General features: G+C 40.2%; 1 protein-coding gene across 3 annotated transcripts in view; it reads right to left on the reverse strand.

Annotated features, from left to right (window-relative positions):
- The window catches only part of tiam2a (TIAM Rac1 associated GEF 2a), a 217,100-nt gene that overhangs the window by 155,325 nt on the left and 44,947 nt on the right, over positions 1 to 16,828 (reverse strand). For all 3 annotated transcript variants that reach the window (XM_052012773.1, XM_052012771.1, XM_052012772.1), the window contains exon 2: positions 16,362 to 16,417. In XM_052012773.1, coding sequence (XP_051868733.1) covers positions 16,362 to 16,417 — 56 coding nt within the window. The remainder of the gene's footprint in view (positions 1 to 16,361; positions 16,418 to 16,828) is intronic.

Genomic DNA, 16,828 nt, shown 5'->3' on the forward strand with positions numbered 1-16,828 from the left:
CTGCAATGTAATATTTATAAAGATGTGCAAAGAATTCTTGCAAACCCCTCTAGCTGATCCAGATGATGGCCAACAGAACAAATCTGGACAATTTGCAATTCAATAGTCAACTCAAACCTATTCGGTGTATGTTAATCTCACTTCAAACAAATCATTTAAGGTCACCTTATCAGTGTATCACAGGTATCAGTGGCCCAAAACAATGGCTTCAGTGCCTGCATATAATTCTGCTGTACAAGTAAAATATGGAAATACATCTATTCTGGATCTAAAATTATTGTTTTTAACTGAAAGAGAATGGACAAGATTGAAGAGCTTTAATCTTGCCAGTGAATCAGGCAGAATCAGGCAGCTAAGATTCTACTATTGGCCAGTGGGCAATGGTGGGTTGGGGGGGGGGGGGGGGGGTGATGAATGAGGACAAGTCCCCACCCATGAAACTGGTGGGAGGTAGGATTGACAATAGGCTAAGCTATGCACCACAGACATCAATGCACCACATATTTCTGACATTCAGAAACCTTCTGAAAACTATGAGTGATTATTCTGACTACTGAATCTGTTCTTGAACTTTGCAAAAAGTTTTTTCGGTACATTCACCCAGCAATATTGTTGTATTCCAAGTAGAAATCCAGAAATGGGCAGCGCTGCAGTAGAAAAATGTCAGTTACATTTGCAACAGCCTGGGTTTCCCTGCAAAATCTGGGCCACTACCTTGACAACAACCTACAACCGCAAGGAAAGGGGAAAAAAACAGGTCATCAATGCATCAAATTATTTATTTTCCTTTGGCTCTCTGGATTTTTGACCACCTCAAGTTGCACCAGCTGGGGCTAAGACTGCCACTAGCCCAAATGTCACAACGTAATCTAATCAAATCACCAGAAAATATATAGATCATACTCACTTTCTAGGACAGAAAGTCTCATTCTTGAATGATTTCTCAATCATGCCAAAATATGATTCCACACCACATTTTTCTGCAATAATTTATAATAATTACAACATAGCAAAAGATTACTTGTTATAATGAACACATCATACAACCTAGTTCTAATAAAGCAGTGAAGGAATCAATATCAATTGATACTTCCCAAAAAGCATTTTGAAAGGAAAGTCCTTGAGAAACCGAAGAAGTTAAAGAGAGGCAAGCTGCTGGTAATGCCTGGAATTACCCAGATGTCAAGGTTTTATCTGCTCCACTAAGGGAATTAAACAGCAGGACAATTCGTAGTGGGCAGGCAAAGAATATGCATCTTTCATCTCAGTTGGGGAGTGTACGCTGGACATGGAAATTGGGAGGGCAGGGTAGTGAGTGTGGAGAATAGGACGGAGGTTCTGTTATTGGGGGGAGGGCAAGGACACTGTGGAAGGCAAGGACACGTCTTCAGTATGTTATTGCTATGTAACCACACAAGCAATTGTCTGCCCACAAATGGTTAAATTATCTCTTCATATAGGATGATTTATCCATAATGGAAGGCAAACCCAACCAAGTTTTCTTTGGCTTTGTCATGATTCTCCTGTTGTACAGCACTGACATTATTTAACCAACCACACCAGACTTCTCCCATTATGGCTAAATGTCAAATTGTGCCTCAAATCGCAACATAATCCTGCTACCTAATATTCCTAACTATAGCAGTACTCTTGAGACACAAAATCTCAATTACCAGTTTGACAGCTACAATAAACATAAATGTTCTTCCTTTTCACATTTACTCTTTCAAAAGTAGTGATAAATGGCAAGTCTATCTGAACTGCTTAATGACTAATTGCATCAATGTCTCTGTACAAAGTTTCCAAACAAATTGTTCAAGTATCATATTTAACCCTCTATATTTCAATGAATTAGAGAATAAAATGTCTTTGTGAAGGAATACAATTTTGCTTACAGGCTTGCTCTTCAGTCTTATACCTTACAAAGCCTTACACTGCTCAATGGTTCTTGCAAAATGATATTAACTAGAAACATTAATTGTTTCTGTCTCCACAGATACTCCCCTACTTGCCGAGTATTTTCAGTACCTTGTTTTTTTCCCCCAAACTTAAATACTTGGGTTTTACTAAGTATTACTGCTAATGTAATTACCTGTAAAGATGCAGATACACAAAAATACCAGGCTGACAAAACCTAAGATTAAAAAAAAGTTTTCAAGAAAGTTTTTGTTTTATATAATCAGGTTTCTTAAAAAGCAGCAATTGTCATCCGTACTTGAAATTACATGCTCAGATTTCCAGCCCACCTTGACCTCAGTATTTGGGATCCACACTGCATAGGCTATCAGGTAAAATTATAACACTTACTGCCATATTCAATCCTTCTCATCTTTATCAAGAGAATTTCTGCCTATTAGAAATAGCTGATACATTTACTGGCTGCCAAATGGAAATTAGAGTGAACTGTGAGGATCTCCTATTTAAAGTACTAAACTTTGTTGCTGCTTTGCTCTATACAATAGGTCAAATCAACTCAAAAGGAGAAAATAAACTTACAGATATGCCATGGTTGTAACACTGAGAAGTGAGGAATGTTTACATATCTGCAGATACAAGAAAGAGACTGCAGATACTGGAATCTGGAGCAAGACACAAAGCGCTGGAGGAACTCAGCAGGTCAGGCAACATCTATGGAGGGAAATGGACAGTCGATGTTTTGGGTCGAGATCCTTCATCTGGACTAGCAAATGTTTATATATCACATGGATTCTGAGGCAGATATTACCATGCTTCTAATGTCAGGAAAAGGGTTGGGGAAAAAGATCATATTAATCTCTCAGGATTTGAGGAGTTCATTGCTCAGACAGTATTGACCCAAATTTCAAAAATATGCACTGGTAACATGCAACTGTGCTCATCCCCAATGCACATCAGAAAAGCACTAGCACAATGCATTACATAGAAAGCTATGCACAATGGCCAGAGACATCACCAACTTCACACATTGCAATTTTTCCACAGCTAATATGATAGCCATCATTCCTTGAAGGATTTTCATAAAATGATTCTCCACTGTCCAACAAGCAAGTTCCTTTTTACCAACAATAAAAACACTATTCAATATATTTTTTGTTCTCGATATCTAAAGGTAAACACATTTATAAACATTTCTAACAACCTTGAATGAAACATTCCCATTTTTGATAAAAGTCAATGTAGCAGTAAGGCACTTTTTAAGTTACTAGCATTGAAAAGTGAACCTCCAAGAGCTATTCACTTGATACTTCAAATAACTAAGTGGGAGTCATGACATGGACCCAAGGAATAGGATGAAAAGATCTTAAAGCCCACCTATACTATGTAATACAATCTATACATCATGAAACTGGTACACTTTCTTCGTGAAGTGAAGGAAGAATTGCAACAGAGAGGCCAAAGCTTTTTTTATGAATAAAAAAGATAGATATTTCTAAACTGTCACAAGCTGGGACACCTTAATACCGTAACAGTACTGTTAAGTTGAAAGCACAGTGTTTCTCGATGCCAAAATCATCCATCTGTGTAACATTTCAAAAAAAAAGAGTGGTGCACATTTGGAAAAGACATCTGCAATAATGGCCCTGTGAGACTGCCCGCCAGGTATAAGAAAATGATATTCAAATATTTGGAAAACATTTTAAAACACCTCAATTCAAACACCAACTGCCAAATCAAAAGTTGTTCACACAACAGAAACACCTTTATCTCCTATTGGGGCTCTGATGGACAAAATACTCAAATCACTTGATAAACTAGTTATGCAAACTCACGAATTATTTTCCTGGTGAACTCTATATCCTCCCATTGTTTTAATTAAATGGCCATTTCTAATATAGTAGACTTCCTGTATAGGCTCAGTGTTTGGAGGTTAAATTTTCAAAATCTTAATCCTCATAACTATTCAAGAGTGTGCCGATCTTAAAGGAAAAATTCTTTGCAAAAAAAATTCATCACTCGGGGTTAATAATGAAATACAGATAATATTGAGATATTTACCTGCAATATCCAAAAGATAAACCATTGAGCCTCAAACTGGATTCAGATTTGTTTTTAAACAACAATTTTCTGCCATCACATTGAAAAAGTTGGGTGGAACTCAGTCCATCTCCCTGGAGTGTTTTTGCGTTGCCAAGTATTTGCCTAGCCAATTGGTTGGAGGCCCGACTAAGTGCACACTGATCAGGTGTCTGAACAACAGTATAGCACAGCAATTAATACTCTCCTGTACTCCTGACAAACAGGAAATTTCTACCCAGATCAGCTCAAGGCAGTAAGAACACTGGTATGATTGTCTAGTTAAAAATAGGGCCAGTGTTGCAGTTGCTGCTCCTTCGCCTGCTTACTTGCAACCCAACTAAGGTCTGACCTACCTATTGATAAAATAATGTACCCATATCATTGTGAGATAATCATTGCCCACAGCTGCTTGGCATTTGGCACTGAGCAGCAGCAGCAGCATCCAGCAATTACAATTAAGGCAAGAGATGCAAATAGTCTGCTGTGCTGCCACTTACAAAAGAGGCCTTCAAAAGAGAAAAACTGGAAAGAAAAATAGAGGGGTGCTTCACAGATACAAATTTCATGCATCTGCCCAGCATTCTAATGAACAATTATTCAATGACCAATTAAAAAGTCATTAGCAGAGAATAGCAGGTGCTTTTCAGTAAGTGAGCCAACAGCTTTGTCTTAATGAACAAAAATGCAAAAGCCACACATTCTGCTGGGGTTACACCAAACAAAAAGTGAATGGTCTGTATTCACAAATCTTAGTGCTAATTTAAACACCCTTCAACTTGTCACCAGGAGTGAGCACTATACTACCAGAATCAATTTAAGCGCAAGAAACACTCATGTCATTTACACCGCGATGAGAATTTACATAAATTAAGAGAGGTCTATCAAAAGAAACAACTAAGTCCAATGATACAAGACACAAGTACTTATTTAAAAAACTTAAAAATTTGTGAAAGGTCAAAGATAACTTGTTCCTTCTCATCTGTAAGAGTAGGTTTAAATATTTCAGTTACTGCAAAACTAGATTGTGTTTTGAGATCGTTGTCCTCCTTAAAGTACTATTTTGCCAGGTAGAAAAGTGGAAGTGGTTTCTCATAAATAAATGATAATTAACAAACACAATTAAGGGCACTTGCCAGCAGACTACCTTTGGTAACGGGTACCACTGATGAAAATATGTACGGACAGCATTATTCTTGACTACTAATACATACAAACAAATCAAAATGCACAATGCTGTATATTCCATTATCCATAAATTCCAGTAATCATCCATGCATAACAGAATAGGACATTACTTAAATACAGAAACTACTTCCTTCAAATTTAACAACAAAATTGCCTGTTTCATTGGTTCAAACACTCCAAGAAAAAAAGTTTATAACACAGCAATGTGTGTGTTATTTTTAAATAAAACACGACATCTCCATTCTCTGCTCTCATGAATGAGCAGTGTATGTTAAGAGTGGAAATCTGCAACTCCCACACTAGGCCCCCTAAAGTCAGAGCAACTGCTTCAACTGAAGGAAATTACCTCATGAAGGAATTCCACAGCAATTTTAAGTGAATACATTTCCTGAAATAATATTTGCCTGACCGTTATGCAAAGATCAACTCATGCAAATTGCACAGTGATCCTAGAAGCCCAAGGGGAAGTGAAACAAAAAGCTCAAGGGCTGTTAAAAGATGCACAAATGAATGTGGGGATCTAGCAATACTCTGTTGCCTTTTGCCTGAAACAAAGCACCTAAATATTGACCTTCACCTAGACATATTGATTGGATCATTTCACTTTTCATCTCTGCAACATCAAAAGGTGACTTGCACACCATGAACGTTTCCCAGTGGTTTCACCAGATATCTGGAAGCTGTTGTTTTATTCCATTTGGAAGAAAGTCACCATAGGCCATGGACAACATCTGAACTGCATTCTGTCAGTGACCAGCTCCTGATATGACTAGTGCACACACTAGTCATGGCCAAGCCATAAAAGAAGTTTAGAAATTGTGCAACACACACAAAATGCTGAGGAACTTCAAGGGGGGGGGGGGGGGGGGAGAGGGGGAGGGGGGGGGATGGGGGGGTGGGGAGGGGGGGATGGGGGGGTGGGGAGGGGGGGGAGGGGTAAAAGAGCCAGAAGGATAAGGGAAATCCAAAAGATGGGGTAGGGAGAACTGGGGGAGTGGTTACCAGAAGTTAGAGAAATTGATACGAATGTCCTTGGGTTGGATACTGCCAAGGAGGAATATGAGGTGTTGTCCCTCTAATCTGTGCCCAGCCTCAACGTGGTAGTACAGGAGGCCATGGACAGACATGTCAGTGTGGGAATGGGAAGTGGAATTAAAATGTCTGACCACCAGGAGATCCTGGCTGTTCCAGCAGACGAAGCGAAGGTGCTCAACGAAATGATCCCCGAATCTGCGTCAGGTCTCACCGATGTAGAGGAGGCTGCACTGGGAGCACCGGATGCAATAAATGACCCCAACGGATTTACATGTGAAGCACTGCCTCACCTGGAAAGACTGTTTGGGGCCCTGAATGGTGGTGAGGGAGGTGGTGTCGGGGCAGGTGTGACACTTAGCACGGTTGCAGGGATAAATGCCTGGAGGGGGATTGGTGGGGAGCGACAAGCGGACAAGGGAGTCGTGGAGAGAGCAATCCCTGAAGAAAGCAGAGAGGGGAGAGAAGGGGAGGGGATGTGGCTGGTGGTGGGATCCTGTTGGAGGTAGCGGAAGTTGCGGAGAATACATTAGATACGGAGGCTTATTGGGGTGGTAGGTGAGCACAAGGGGAATCCTATTCCTGTCATTTCGGGGCATGGGGGGGGGGGTGGATGAAGTGAGGGCAGACATGTGGGAAATGGAGAAGTGGGTGAGGGCTGCATTGATAGCAGTGGAGGGGAAACCCCATTTTCTGAGAAAAGGAGGACATCTCGGATGTCCTGGAATGGAAAGCCTCATCGTGAGAACAGATGCGGCAGAGGATGAGGAACAGAGAGTAGGGAATAGCATCCTTGCAAGTGACAGGGTGGGAAGAGGTGAAGTCAAACTAACTGTGAGAGACAGTGGTTTTGTAAAAGATGTTGGTAGATAATCTGTCTCCAGAGATGGAGACAGAGAGATCAAGAAAGGGGAGAGAGGTGCTGGCAAAGGACCAAGCGAGTTTGAGGGTGGGGTGGAAGTTGGTAGTGAAGTTGATGAAATTGATGAGCTTGTCAGGGGTACAGGAAGCTGCACCAATGCAGTTGTCAGTGTAGCGGAGAAAAGAGTTGGGGAGCATTACCAGTGTAGGTTTGCAACACGGATTCTCCCACATACCCAACGAAAAGGCAGGCATAGTTAGGGCCCATGTGAGTGACCATGGTTACATCTGGGAGGAGCCGAAAGAGAAGTTGTTGAGGGTGAGTACCAGTTCTGCCAGACGGAGGAGGGTGGTGGTGGAGGGGAACTGGTTGGGTCTGCTATCAAGAAAGAAGCAGAGAGTCTTGAGGCCTTCCTCATGGGGGATGGAGGTGTACATGGACTGGACGTCCATGGTGAAAATGAGGCAGTCAGGGCCGGGGAACTGGAAGTTATTGAAGTGGTGGAGAGCATGCAAAGTGTCACAGATGTAGGTGGGAAGGGACTGGACCAAGGCCAGCAAGAGTCACATAAGCTCAGTGGGGCAGGAGCAGGCAGAAACAATGGGCCTACCAGGGCAGGTAGATTTGTGGATCTTGGATAGGAGGTAGAAATGGGCAGTGCAGGGTTGGGGAACAATGAGGTTGGAGGCTGTAGAGGGGAGATCTCTGGAGGTGATGAGGTTGATGATGGTGCAGGAAATGGTGGCCTGAAGCTTCTCAGTGGGGTCCTGGTTCAGGGGGTAAGTAAGAGGAGGTGTCTGAGAGCTGCTGTCTGGCCTCAGCAAGGTAGAGGTCAGTCCGCCAGACTACATCAGCACCGCCCTTATCTGCAGGTTCAATGGTGAGGTTGGGATTAGTGCAGAGAGAGTGGAGAGCAGTGCATTCAGTGGGGGAAAGGTTGGAATAGGTGAGGGGAGTGGTGAGGTCGAGACAGCTAATGTCACACCCCTGGACAAACATCTACTTATCAATAAGTCTCTCCAGATCTTGACAGAAAATAATTCAATTGTTTACAATTAATCTTTCATGTTATGCAGCATCATTGTTTTGAAAAAGCCAGCTGTACTACTAACATATGCATTACACAACATTTTCCAAACCAATTTCAAATGAAGTACAAGTAAATATTTCATCATAAGTAACGATAGGGATGATATTTCAGAAAGCATACAATAGAGTGGTCATTTTGTATTTGTATGACCTTGCCCTCAACCTGCTCCTTCCTGCAGAATTCATAAAGAAACTGCAGAACAAAAGAGTGCAGACTCACGAGTTTGAATGGTGAAATCTTTTTACAAGTCACACATATGCTTCTTATACACAGATGAGGTTGCTGTATTGCTTTATGGAACAAGTGCTTGATTTCTCAGAACCAAGGGTCATCACAGGGCAAAACACAATTGAACACTATTATTCTTTCTTCTCGCTGTAAAAAGAATAATCATAATTCCAATCAACACTGATGCAAACTATTTATCTTTCAGATGCTGATTGGCCTGCTGTACATTGCCAACATTTTCTAATTTATCTTCAATTTCAGGCATCAAAGCAGTTTTTCTTTTTATCCAAGGTTACTGCTTGCTGTGCTCCCCCTGCCCCCCACCAGCCAAAACAAAATGCATGAAGGGGCGGGCTGGATAACAGGAGCAGGGTGCAGTTAGCATTTTTGCTATTGCTGATATCACATTATTGACGGAAAATTACAACTGCAAAATTTCAGATTGAAAACCCCAGGGTAAAACACTGAAGTGTAATCTGCAACAGCTGTCAAGGAAAGGGTCCACAACCTTTGATTTCTAACACCGACCTATAAATGTGAGCAGCAGTGTTTGAAGCAATTGTCTCATATCACTAATTCAGGGGCATTTAAAAATGATCCAAATGAACAAAAAAGACTGGAACAGATGTCTGGCTGCTAAGAAACCCTCAACCCATGGAAAAGATCATTAGTAAATCTCCACCTACAAACTAAAAGTGACTGGTGGACAATTAAAATAGTTCAATTAGAGGGCCAATGGGTTTCATATTCCTGGAGAACCTGGTGTTCTATAATTATCTTTCAACTAGTCTGCATCAGGTAGAATGAAAGTACTATTTGGATTCCCATCCTCCTTCCCCCTTTAGGACTTTTACATGGCAGTACTTTGAAGTGCAACAATTATCCAATAATACCTTGCACATGTTGGTACTACAGAAAACCAAGAATGCATCTGGCAGTGGAAGTATCTCAACACTTTGAGATGATGGCCAGATGATGCTGACGAGGGGTCATACTAAAGAACCTGACTTTAATCCTCCCAGCTCTTGCTCACAGTTTTAAATAATATAATATTCGGGCCAAGATTAGGTGACCCACGACAGACTGAACATTGAATTTGAAACCTTTGGTCCATATGGTTCAATAATGTGTTGAATTTGTCTGCATCACCACACAGTAGAACACTTTTAAGGACTTTGAGAAGAGAGAGCAGCAAGTGAGATGACAGAAAACGATCTAAAATGTAAAATGTAAAAGATTAGCAAAAACTAAAGTAAATAAATCTTATTTCAATTATATGGCACCTCGTTGAGAGAGCACCTGGAATACTATGTACAGGTCTATTTGCTATACTCAAGGATATATATACTTGCAATAGAGAGAATACCATTAAGGTTCATTGGATTGGCTTTCGGGTTTGGAGGATGGGATAGGGAAGTGGAGGGTTAGTTATCCTGTGAGGAGCAATTGGGAAGGCCAAGACCAAGTGGTGATTTCAGGAGTCTCACAGCGTTAGTGCAGGGAAGTGCTGCTTAAAGCATCAGTCACAATCTTATTGAATAGTGGAATAGGCATGTGGGGCTGAATGGCCTACACCTGCTTCTATTTAATTTATTTTCATCATCAAAGCTAACAATAAGTAAAAACCCAAACTGTTACCATTCGAGAAACTTCGAGACAAAAAACATCCAAGTGTTATTTTGGGAAGACAGGCTCAAACTTCAGAAAGATCCAGTGTACTTAGAAAAACACTGGTGTATATACTCAATTACAAAAAGCACATTCTAAATATCAAAGCTAAGGGTCAACATATTAAGCACCATCTGCAAAAGCTTCCAAGTTCCAAGCAGAGAGCAGATTTGACCGTTTTTTTATTATTATTTCAAATACAAACTTTATTCAAAATAAAAAATATACAAAGGAAGAAAACAGTGCAAAATACAAAAGTTTAACATTCATGATTTTTACACTACTGAATGTAACACTTAAAGAGCAAAAAAAAACACACAAACATAGCACCATTGCCACTACTGTGGCTCCCTGAGGTGATACCCCTTTCATTGTTCGAGGGACTTCCCCACCCAACTCTGCTCCTCCATGTGCAGTAGCAGGAGCCTGCACTGTGGTCCTTCCCCACAGAGCCTTAACATTGGCTGCACTGGGCTTCAGTGTGTCCCTCAGCACGTCCACCTGCAGCCTGGACTATGCCAGTCTGCACAATTCCCTTATGGACATCTCACCTTGCTGGAAGACCAACAAGTTTCAGGCAGACCAAAGGGTGTCTTTCACTGAGTTGATGACCTTCCAGCAGCACTTGATGTCTGTCTTGGTGTGTGTCCCCGGGAACAGCCCGTAGATCAGATTTAACCACTCTACAAATTGCTTTCTTGACACTTAGTTTCTTGCTGTTTGAGTAAACCTGCTGCACCTGAGAATGCTAAAGTCATTGTAAACACATTGACACATCTTAAATGATACATGCAGGACTGTAACAGACTGCATGAAGGCTAGCCCTGTATCCTGCCTCTACATATCATCTGGCATAGTGCCTCCTAACACCAAGAGGTAATTAGCTAGTGAAAATGAATGGCAAAATTTAGATAAATGCCATCCATTATTTGCATACTAAGCACCACACTGCTGTGTGTCAATAACAAACAAACTCTTTGCCCTCTCTTACTTTTTCTCAGGCAGTTCCTCAGGATCAAGGATAACTTACTTCTATACTCGTTTTGTGGATCCTTAGATGCCTGATGAGGTCAATTTGTGAACCACAGACTCTTCCATTGATGGGGCAGGAACTGGCAGTCAAAGTGGGCAGATGGACAGCTAGAGGGTGGACCCTCCTTCCACCACTTACAAAAGGCTCCTGTGTACCATTGAGGACCTCAAATAAGTTCCTTCTCTCCTTCAAGCAGTCATAGGTTTGAGAGTCCCAGGCGGCATCAGTGGGAATGTTGCATTTGTCAAGGAGCTTTAAGTACATCCTTAAACTTTTTCTCTATCAACCTGGGAATCTTGTCCTATGACAGGGTTCAGAATAGAGGATCAGTTTTGGGTGCCTGGTGTCAGGCACGTGATAACATTGCCTGCACAACATAACCGACTGAGTTTAACAGGGTCTCACTGCTGGGGTGTTTGGTCTGGGAGAGGCTGCCAACATTGGTTTGCTTAGCCTTCCAGTGAATTTCGGGGATTTTGCAGAGATAGTGTTGGTTGTACCTTTACAGTGCCTTGAGGTGCCTGCTGTAGGTCAACCCAGTCTTTGAAGTATCTAGAAGGTCAGGGATGACTGCTGCCCAGTAGACTGTGAGTTTTGTGCCAAGTCTGAGGTCATTTGAGGAATAACACCTTTTCTCAATCAAAAGGTTGTGCCGGCACATTGAATGGGATGAAGTTCACCGACATTTGCCTTCACTTTACCATCTTCAAGGAGATGGGTCTAAATGTCATAACTACAGAGAACCCCCCTGTAGGATCCTTCTCAACTGCCTTCTCTCAACAGCTGTGCGAATTCCTTCTAGAGCCACAGTGAACGTGATCTTCACAGTGACAAACTTTTGCCCTCTATTGTGCTACTGATGACATCATTGGATTCAACCACAATCCCCTCTGGCTACAAGGATAGGAGACACTGGGCAATTGTCAAAAAGTTCAGATTACAATAATACATCGTAAATATGGCAGAACCTGGGTAGACTGGGATGCAACTTTCTGATGAAACATGGGGCATTTACACAATGGACTACTGTATCCATAAGGAGAAGCAAGCTATAAATCATCTCCCGAATTGCTGCAGCACCAAAATAAGCTTTGGTAATACCACACCACACAAAATTATGGGACAGACCACCTTGATGTCCAGCAAGCAGATTGAAGGGCAAATGGTTTCATTTTCGTTTCTCACACTGGCCAACTTTTGTAGTGGTAACTTGGTCTGCAAAGCTGGATCCTGGTCAGTAAGGCCCTGCGCAGCCATACAATCGGCCGAGTCATGCTTGCAGGCTCACCAGCGTTAAAGGGTTTGGAAGGCCTGTGAATGTCTCTGACTTTCACTAACATTCAAAAGGAAAACATTATTAAAATACAAGTAAAGTTCATATATTAAAACAAATATCAAAAATAATTGAAAATACTGGAAAGCAAACATAAATGTTCTTTGTAGTTAATTAAGTTCAGAAGTGAATATTGCCTGAAACTTGTCTATCTTCTGTGAAATCCTTTCTTCCCCATTAAATGGCGATGTAAACCTGTTAAGAGATTGAGTGAGCAGATTTTCCAGCATAATGTCAGCAGGCTCTCCTATGAGAATTCCAAAGCCATGGGAGAGTCCATTGTCGGTGATAAGAACAACTCATGAAACTCCAGATTTCCACATTCACCTGAATAGCCTTCAGAAGTGTTTTGGATTATCAGTCTAGCTTTTCCCACCAAAAAGGTGTGCACCACCAACAAAGGTGGGACAGGATTTGTGAAGTAGCAGAAGCTGCGTATCACCTTGGTCAGTCAGAGGAGCACTACTGTATTGTTGTGCAACAGGGATGACTTCCAGTACAAAGACTCTCTACTTCTATATTCACAGTTTAAAAAAAATACACCTGCTTATTACCCGAGATTTTAAGCCATGTTTATAAAGACCAGGCATTTTTATTTTGACAGATTAGTTATTCAATTACAGGCCCTCCTTATCAGGATTGGTGGTATCTTTTCCATATCGTTCTGTCATTTCAAATATTCAAAATCTAAGCATATCTAACCATACATAGAAGAAGCAGAATTTCTCTGTACAAACCTTTTGCCAACTGATGCAGGAAGGTCACAGTGGGTGCATTTGACCCCAATACAGCAACATAAGGATCCTTTCTCCACTCACATTTCTAAATCCCGGGAGAAAATGGCAGAATTCTTATGTTGCCTTTAGCCAACGAGGATGAAAAACACTATGGTAAGGAATTCCTTTTTAAATGAGAGCTACAGTAAAACACAAATTACACCAAACTACCAAACCAAACAAAGTTCACGTCTCAAATGACTAATAGATGCAACATTTAAAAACACCAATGCATACAATCTGCTGGCTATAAACAGAAATTCTGTTACAAGTATCTGAGCACCGTATCAGAATATGTCAGTTCAATAGTTCAAAATCCATTTAAGCATAATTTTTCCTTAGGCACAATGATGGCGATACGTAACTTTGAGAAGGCGCAGTGATTATTTGTTGCCTGTTGAAAACATCCCTGCTCAGTTTGAATGGAACAACTATTAAACAACTAACAACTCAGTCAACTCAACAACAGCTATGGATGCAGCACGGATCAGAGAGGAAAGAAGATGCAAAAAAAAACTCAACTTCATGTAATTAAAAAGGTACTTATCTGCATGAAGAATCTGCTTCAAGGTCAGCTATGGAACTACTAACTTGCATTTCTCATAAACCAGCTGCTAGAGACTAGTATTATATAGGTAGCAACAATATGTTAAATTTAAGGAATTAACTTTGTAGATTTCAGAGATTTACCAGCATCAGATTAAATTCACATCATCGTTAGCAAACTGTTTTAGGTCTGCAGTTTGTGCTCTCAGGCACAAAGATGTTAAAAATGTTACCAAAAGCACATTGTGAGTTATTGCATTTCTCAATAAATCCTTTCATGTATTCGGTTACATTTACAAACGCAAGGAAAAGAGACATACATCACTAAAGCTTTATACTTATCGTGGTGTGTAATAACAAGAACTATACCAAAATGTAATCTATCTAAAAGAACTTTACGGTGCATACTTGGGCTTTCATTACTCAATTTTTCCAGAAAGCTCAGTGTGCTACAGGACTATTAGGGTTCTCAATTTAAATGTGCAACAAAACTCCAGAAAGAAGTGCAATTGTGCAAAAACCTGAATCTAAAAATGTACTGCCAGTTTTGGAAGATCTGTCGTAACATTAATCTGATTGGCTAGAATCTCAAGAACAACCATAATGTGTGACTGATGGACTAATCTATTATTTTAAATTCATTGGTCAAGTATTCCTTCCAGTGAAGTTCTATAAATAGGCAAAATCAACATGATTGTAGCTGTTGGCCAAAAGAATACTGTTTGAAAATTTTCCTTTAAAATTTAGTTTTCCCATCTACAATGAAGAGTCAAATTCTAGATTAACAAATTTTACACAAAATATCTTTATAATCTACACCTGCCACATGCCAAATTTTCTAATCTTAAAAGTACTTCACACAGTAATTTAAGAGAAGGAAGGAGTAAGACTGGGACCTGAATAACTCACCAAATAAACAGCTATAAACAAATGACAAGGGCCCACTTCCAAAGTAGGCCAAACATTTTTTGTTAGCGGAAAATTGATTGGCTTAGTAGAGGAGACAAAAATAAGGGGCTAAGAGGTGGCATTTTCATGATGACGTGCATAGAGTAATTTGCCTTGTAACTTTATGGACAGTCAGTTTTTCCGAGAAACTATATAATTGCAATTATCACACTGGAAACTCTATTGGAATGAGAAGCCTGTAAAGCACAAGAAGCCAAATGCACTCACTGAAGAGAAAGAAAATAAAACATTGCTTTTGCTGGGACATATTTTTACTGGTGGCAATCGCCACAGTGATTTAGCTACATTAGAAGCATCAGCAGCGCAACTAACTGCTGGGAAATGCCTGGGTGACAATAACCAAGCCTGACTGGTCCTCTAAATAAATAAGCAAGTTCACTTCCATGGTAATAGACAAGAAAATGCCAGTGTAGTTCCAGAAGGCACCAAACAAAATGGAATCGAATGGAATGGAAGGCAAATTTTCAACCTGGCTAAGAGATTGGCAAAGGCAGTAAAGACAGGGAGGGGAATTCATGGATGTCTACTTGAATTGGAAATGCCACGTCTCTATTACTCACAGTACATAACAAGATACAGCTCATAAACAGGTAACATTAAGAACAATAAACAGTCAATTAATTTACATTTCAATATTTCAGTATATAGTTGAAGAGTGTAATTCTATATTTATTCTGAAACATTGAAGTGTTACTTGCAAAGAATGGTTTTCTAAATCTACCCAGTACAGTCACCATGCTTCCACTATAGACAGGCAGACAGTTTGCCTTCGATTGTCCAGCTAATCACAGCAAGAAAGTAGGTTGCCCCAGGCCATTGGTGAAAGGTTTTCCATATCTGATGTGTTTGTTTTTAACCACCCTTCCTTCAGTAATACATAGCTTAGAAAATAAAACCATGTGGCTACTACACAAGTCTACACTGTTCTTAATTATGGAAAGACTTCAACTTTGGGTTTGAATTACATGAAAAAAATGTGGATGCAGTTCCTGTCGGATTAATTCCCTAGCAAAGATTATACACTCTGTTTAATATAATTGCCCAGATAAAATGTAATTACTATTTGTTACAAAGAGGCATCTTTTATTTTTTTTGTCTGCCTTTTCAGGCCATCCAATTATCCAAGGAGTTGTGGGCTTTAGTTTAGGTTCTGCATTGGTACAGAAATTTAACATTTTAAAGCTACATTTCAGTAAGAGGATATCAGCCCCAAATAAAGAGCCAGCACGCTAAAACATTTTAAAAAACAAATTCTGGGTGACTGTATATTGCAGAGGATATTTAGCAACATATCCCAGAATATTAAAGAAACTAGTTTTAATTACACGAACAGAACAAGCTGAGGAGGGTGCAGGGCTGATAACATACATTAACACAACAACTCCTTCAGCAGAAAACCATTTTATATCAGTTGCAAATTTGTTAACTTAGAAATCACGTTAACAAAGTGTTGCTTAAAATATAGAAAGATATGGAAACATTTAGTCTGCTAGGCATATGGAAACTCTAAAATTCTGTAATGCATGTCAAATTGCCCTTAAGAAGTTCATGGTTTCAATGAAACAATATGTCTACTTCATCAAAGGGTTCCCAAACACTTAAATTAAGGGCAAAATTTTCAACACCACTGACAAGATGATTACCTTAATGGAAGTGGAGCCAGACGTCTTTCTCACACCCACATGATTCACTGATGGCTCTAAAAGGTAAACACACAAATCAGATTACAGCTCATACTTTACTAGATCTAAAACCAAAACAATCCTTTTACCCCAAAAGAGTATTACAATTTTAAAAAGACATACTCCCAAGACTTAAATCTCCCTCCAATAGACAATTTTCCAGTTGCGCTCTACCTGAATTGAAGAGGAAAGCTTGTGGATTATTTTTATGTCAAGTTAGGCAATCTCAGCTACATTTATGAAAAGGGAAAAACCAGGAGAAATTGGATGAAGGCTGAATTTGGCATGGCTATAACAACCTTTTTCCATCCATCACAATCCAGGTCAATATTTTTCAATTCTCAACAAAGAATAGTCAAAAGAGAGAAAATCATTTAAGGTTGCTGGCACCACCAGACCCACCAAGTTGTGTCTATATGGTTATGAAA

Source organism: Pristis pectinata, chromosome 3 (assembly GCF_009764475.1).
Source record: "Pristis pectinata isolate sPriPec2 chromosome 3, sPriPec2.1.pri, whole genome shotgun sequence".
NCBI classification, from domain to species: domain Eukaryota; kingdom Metazoa; phylum Chordata; class Chondrichthyes; order Rhinopristiformes; family Pristidae; genus Pristis; species Pristis pectinata.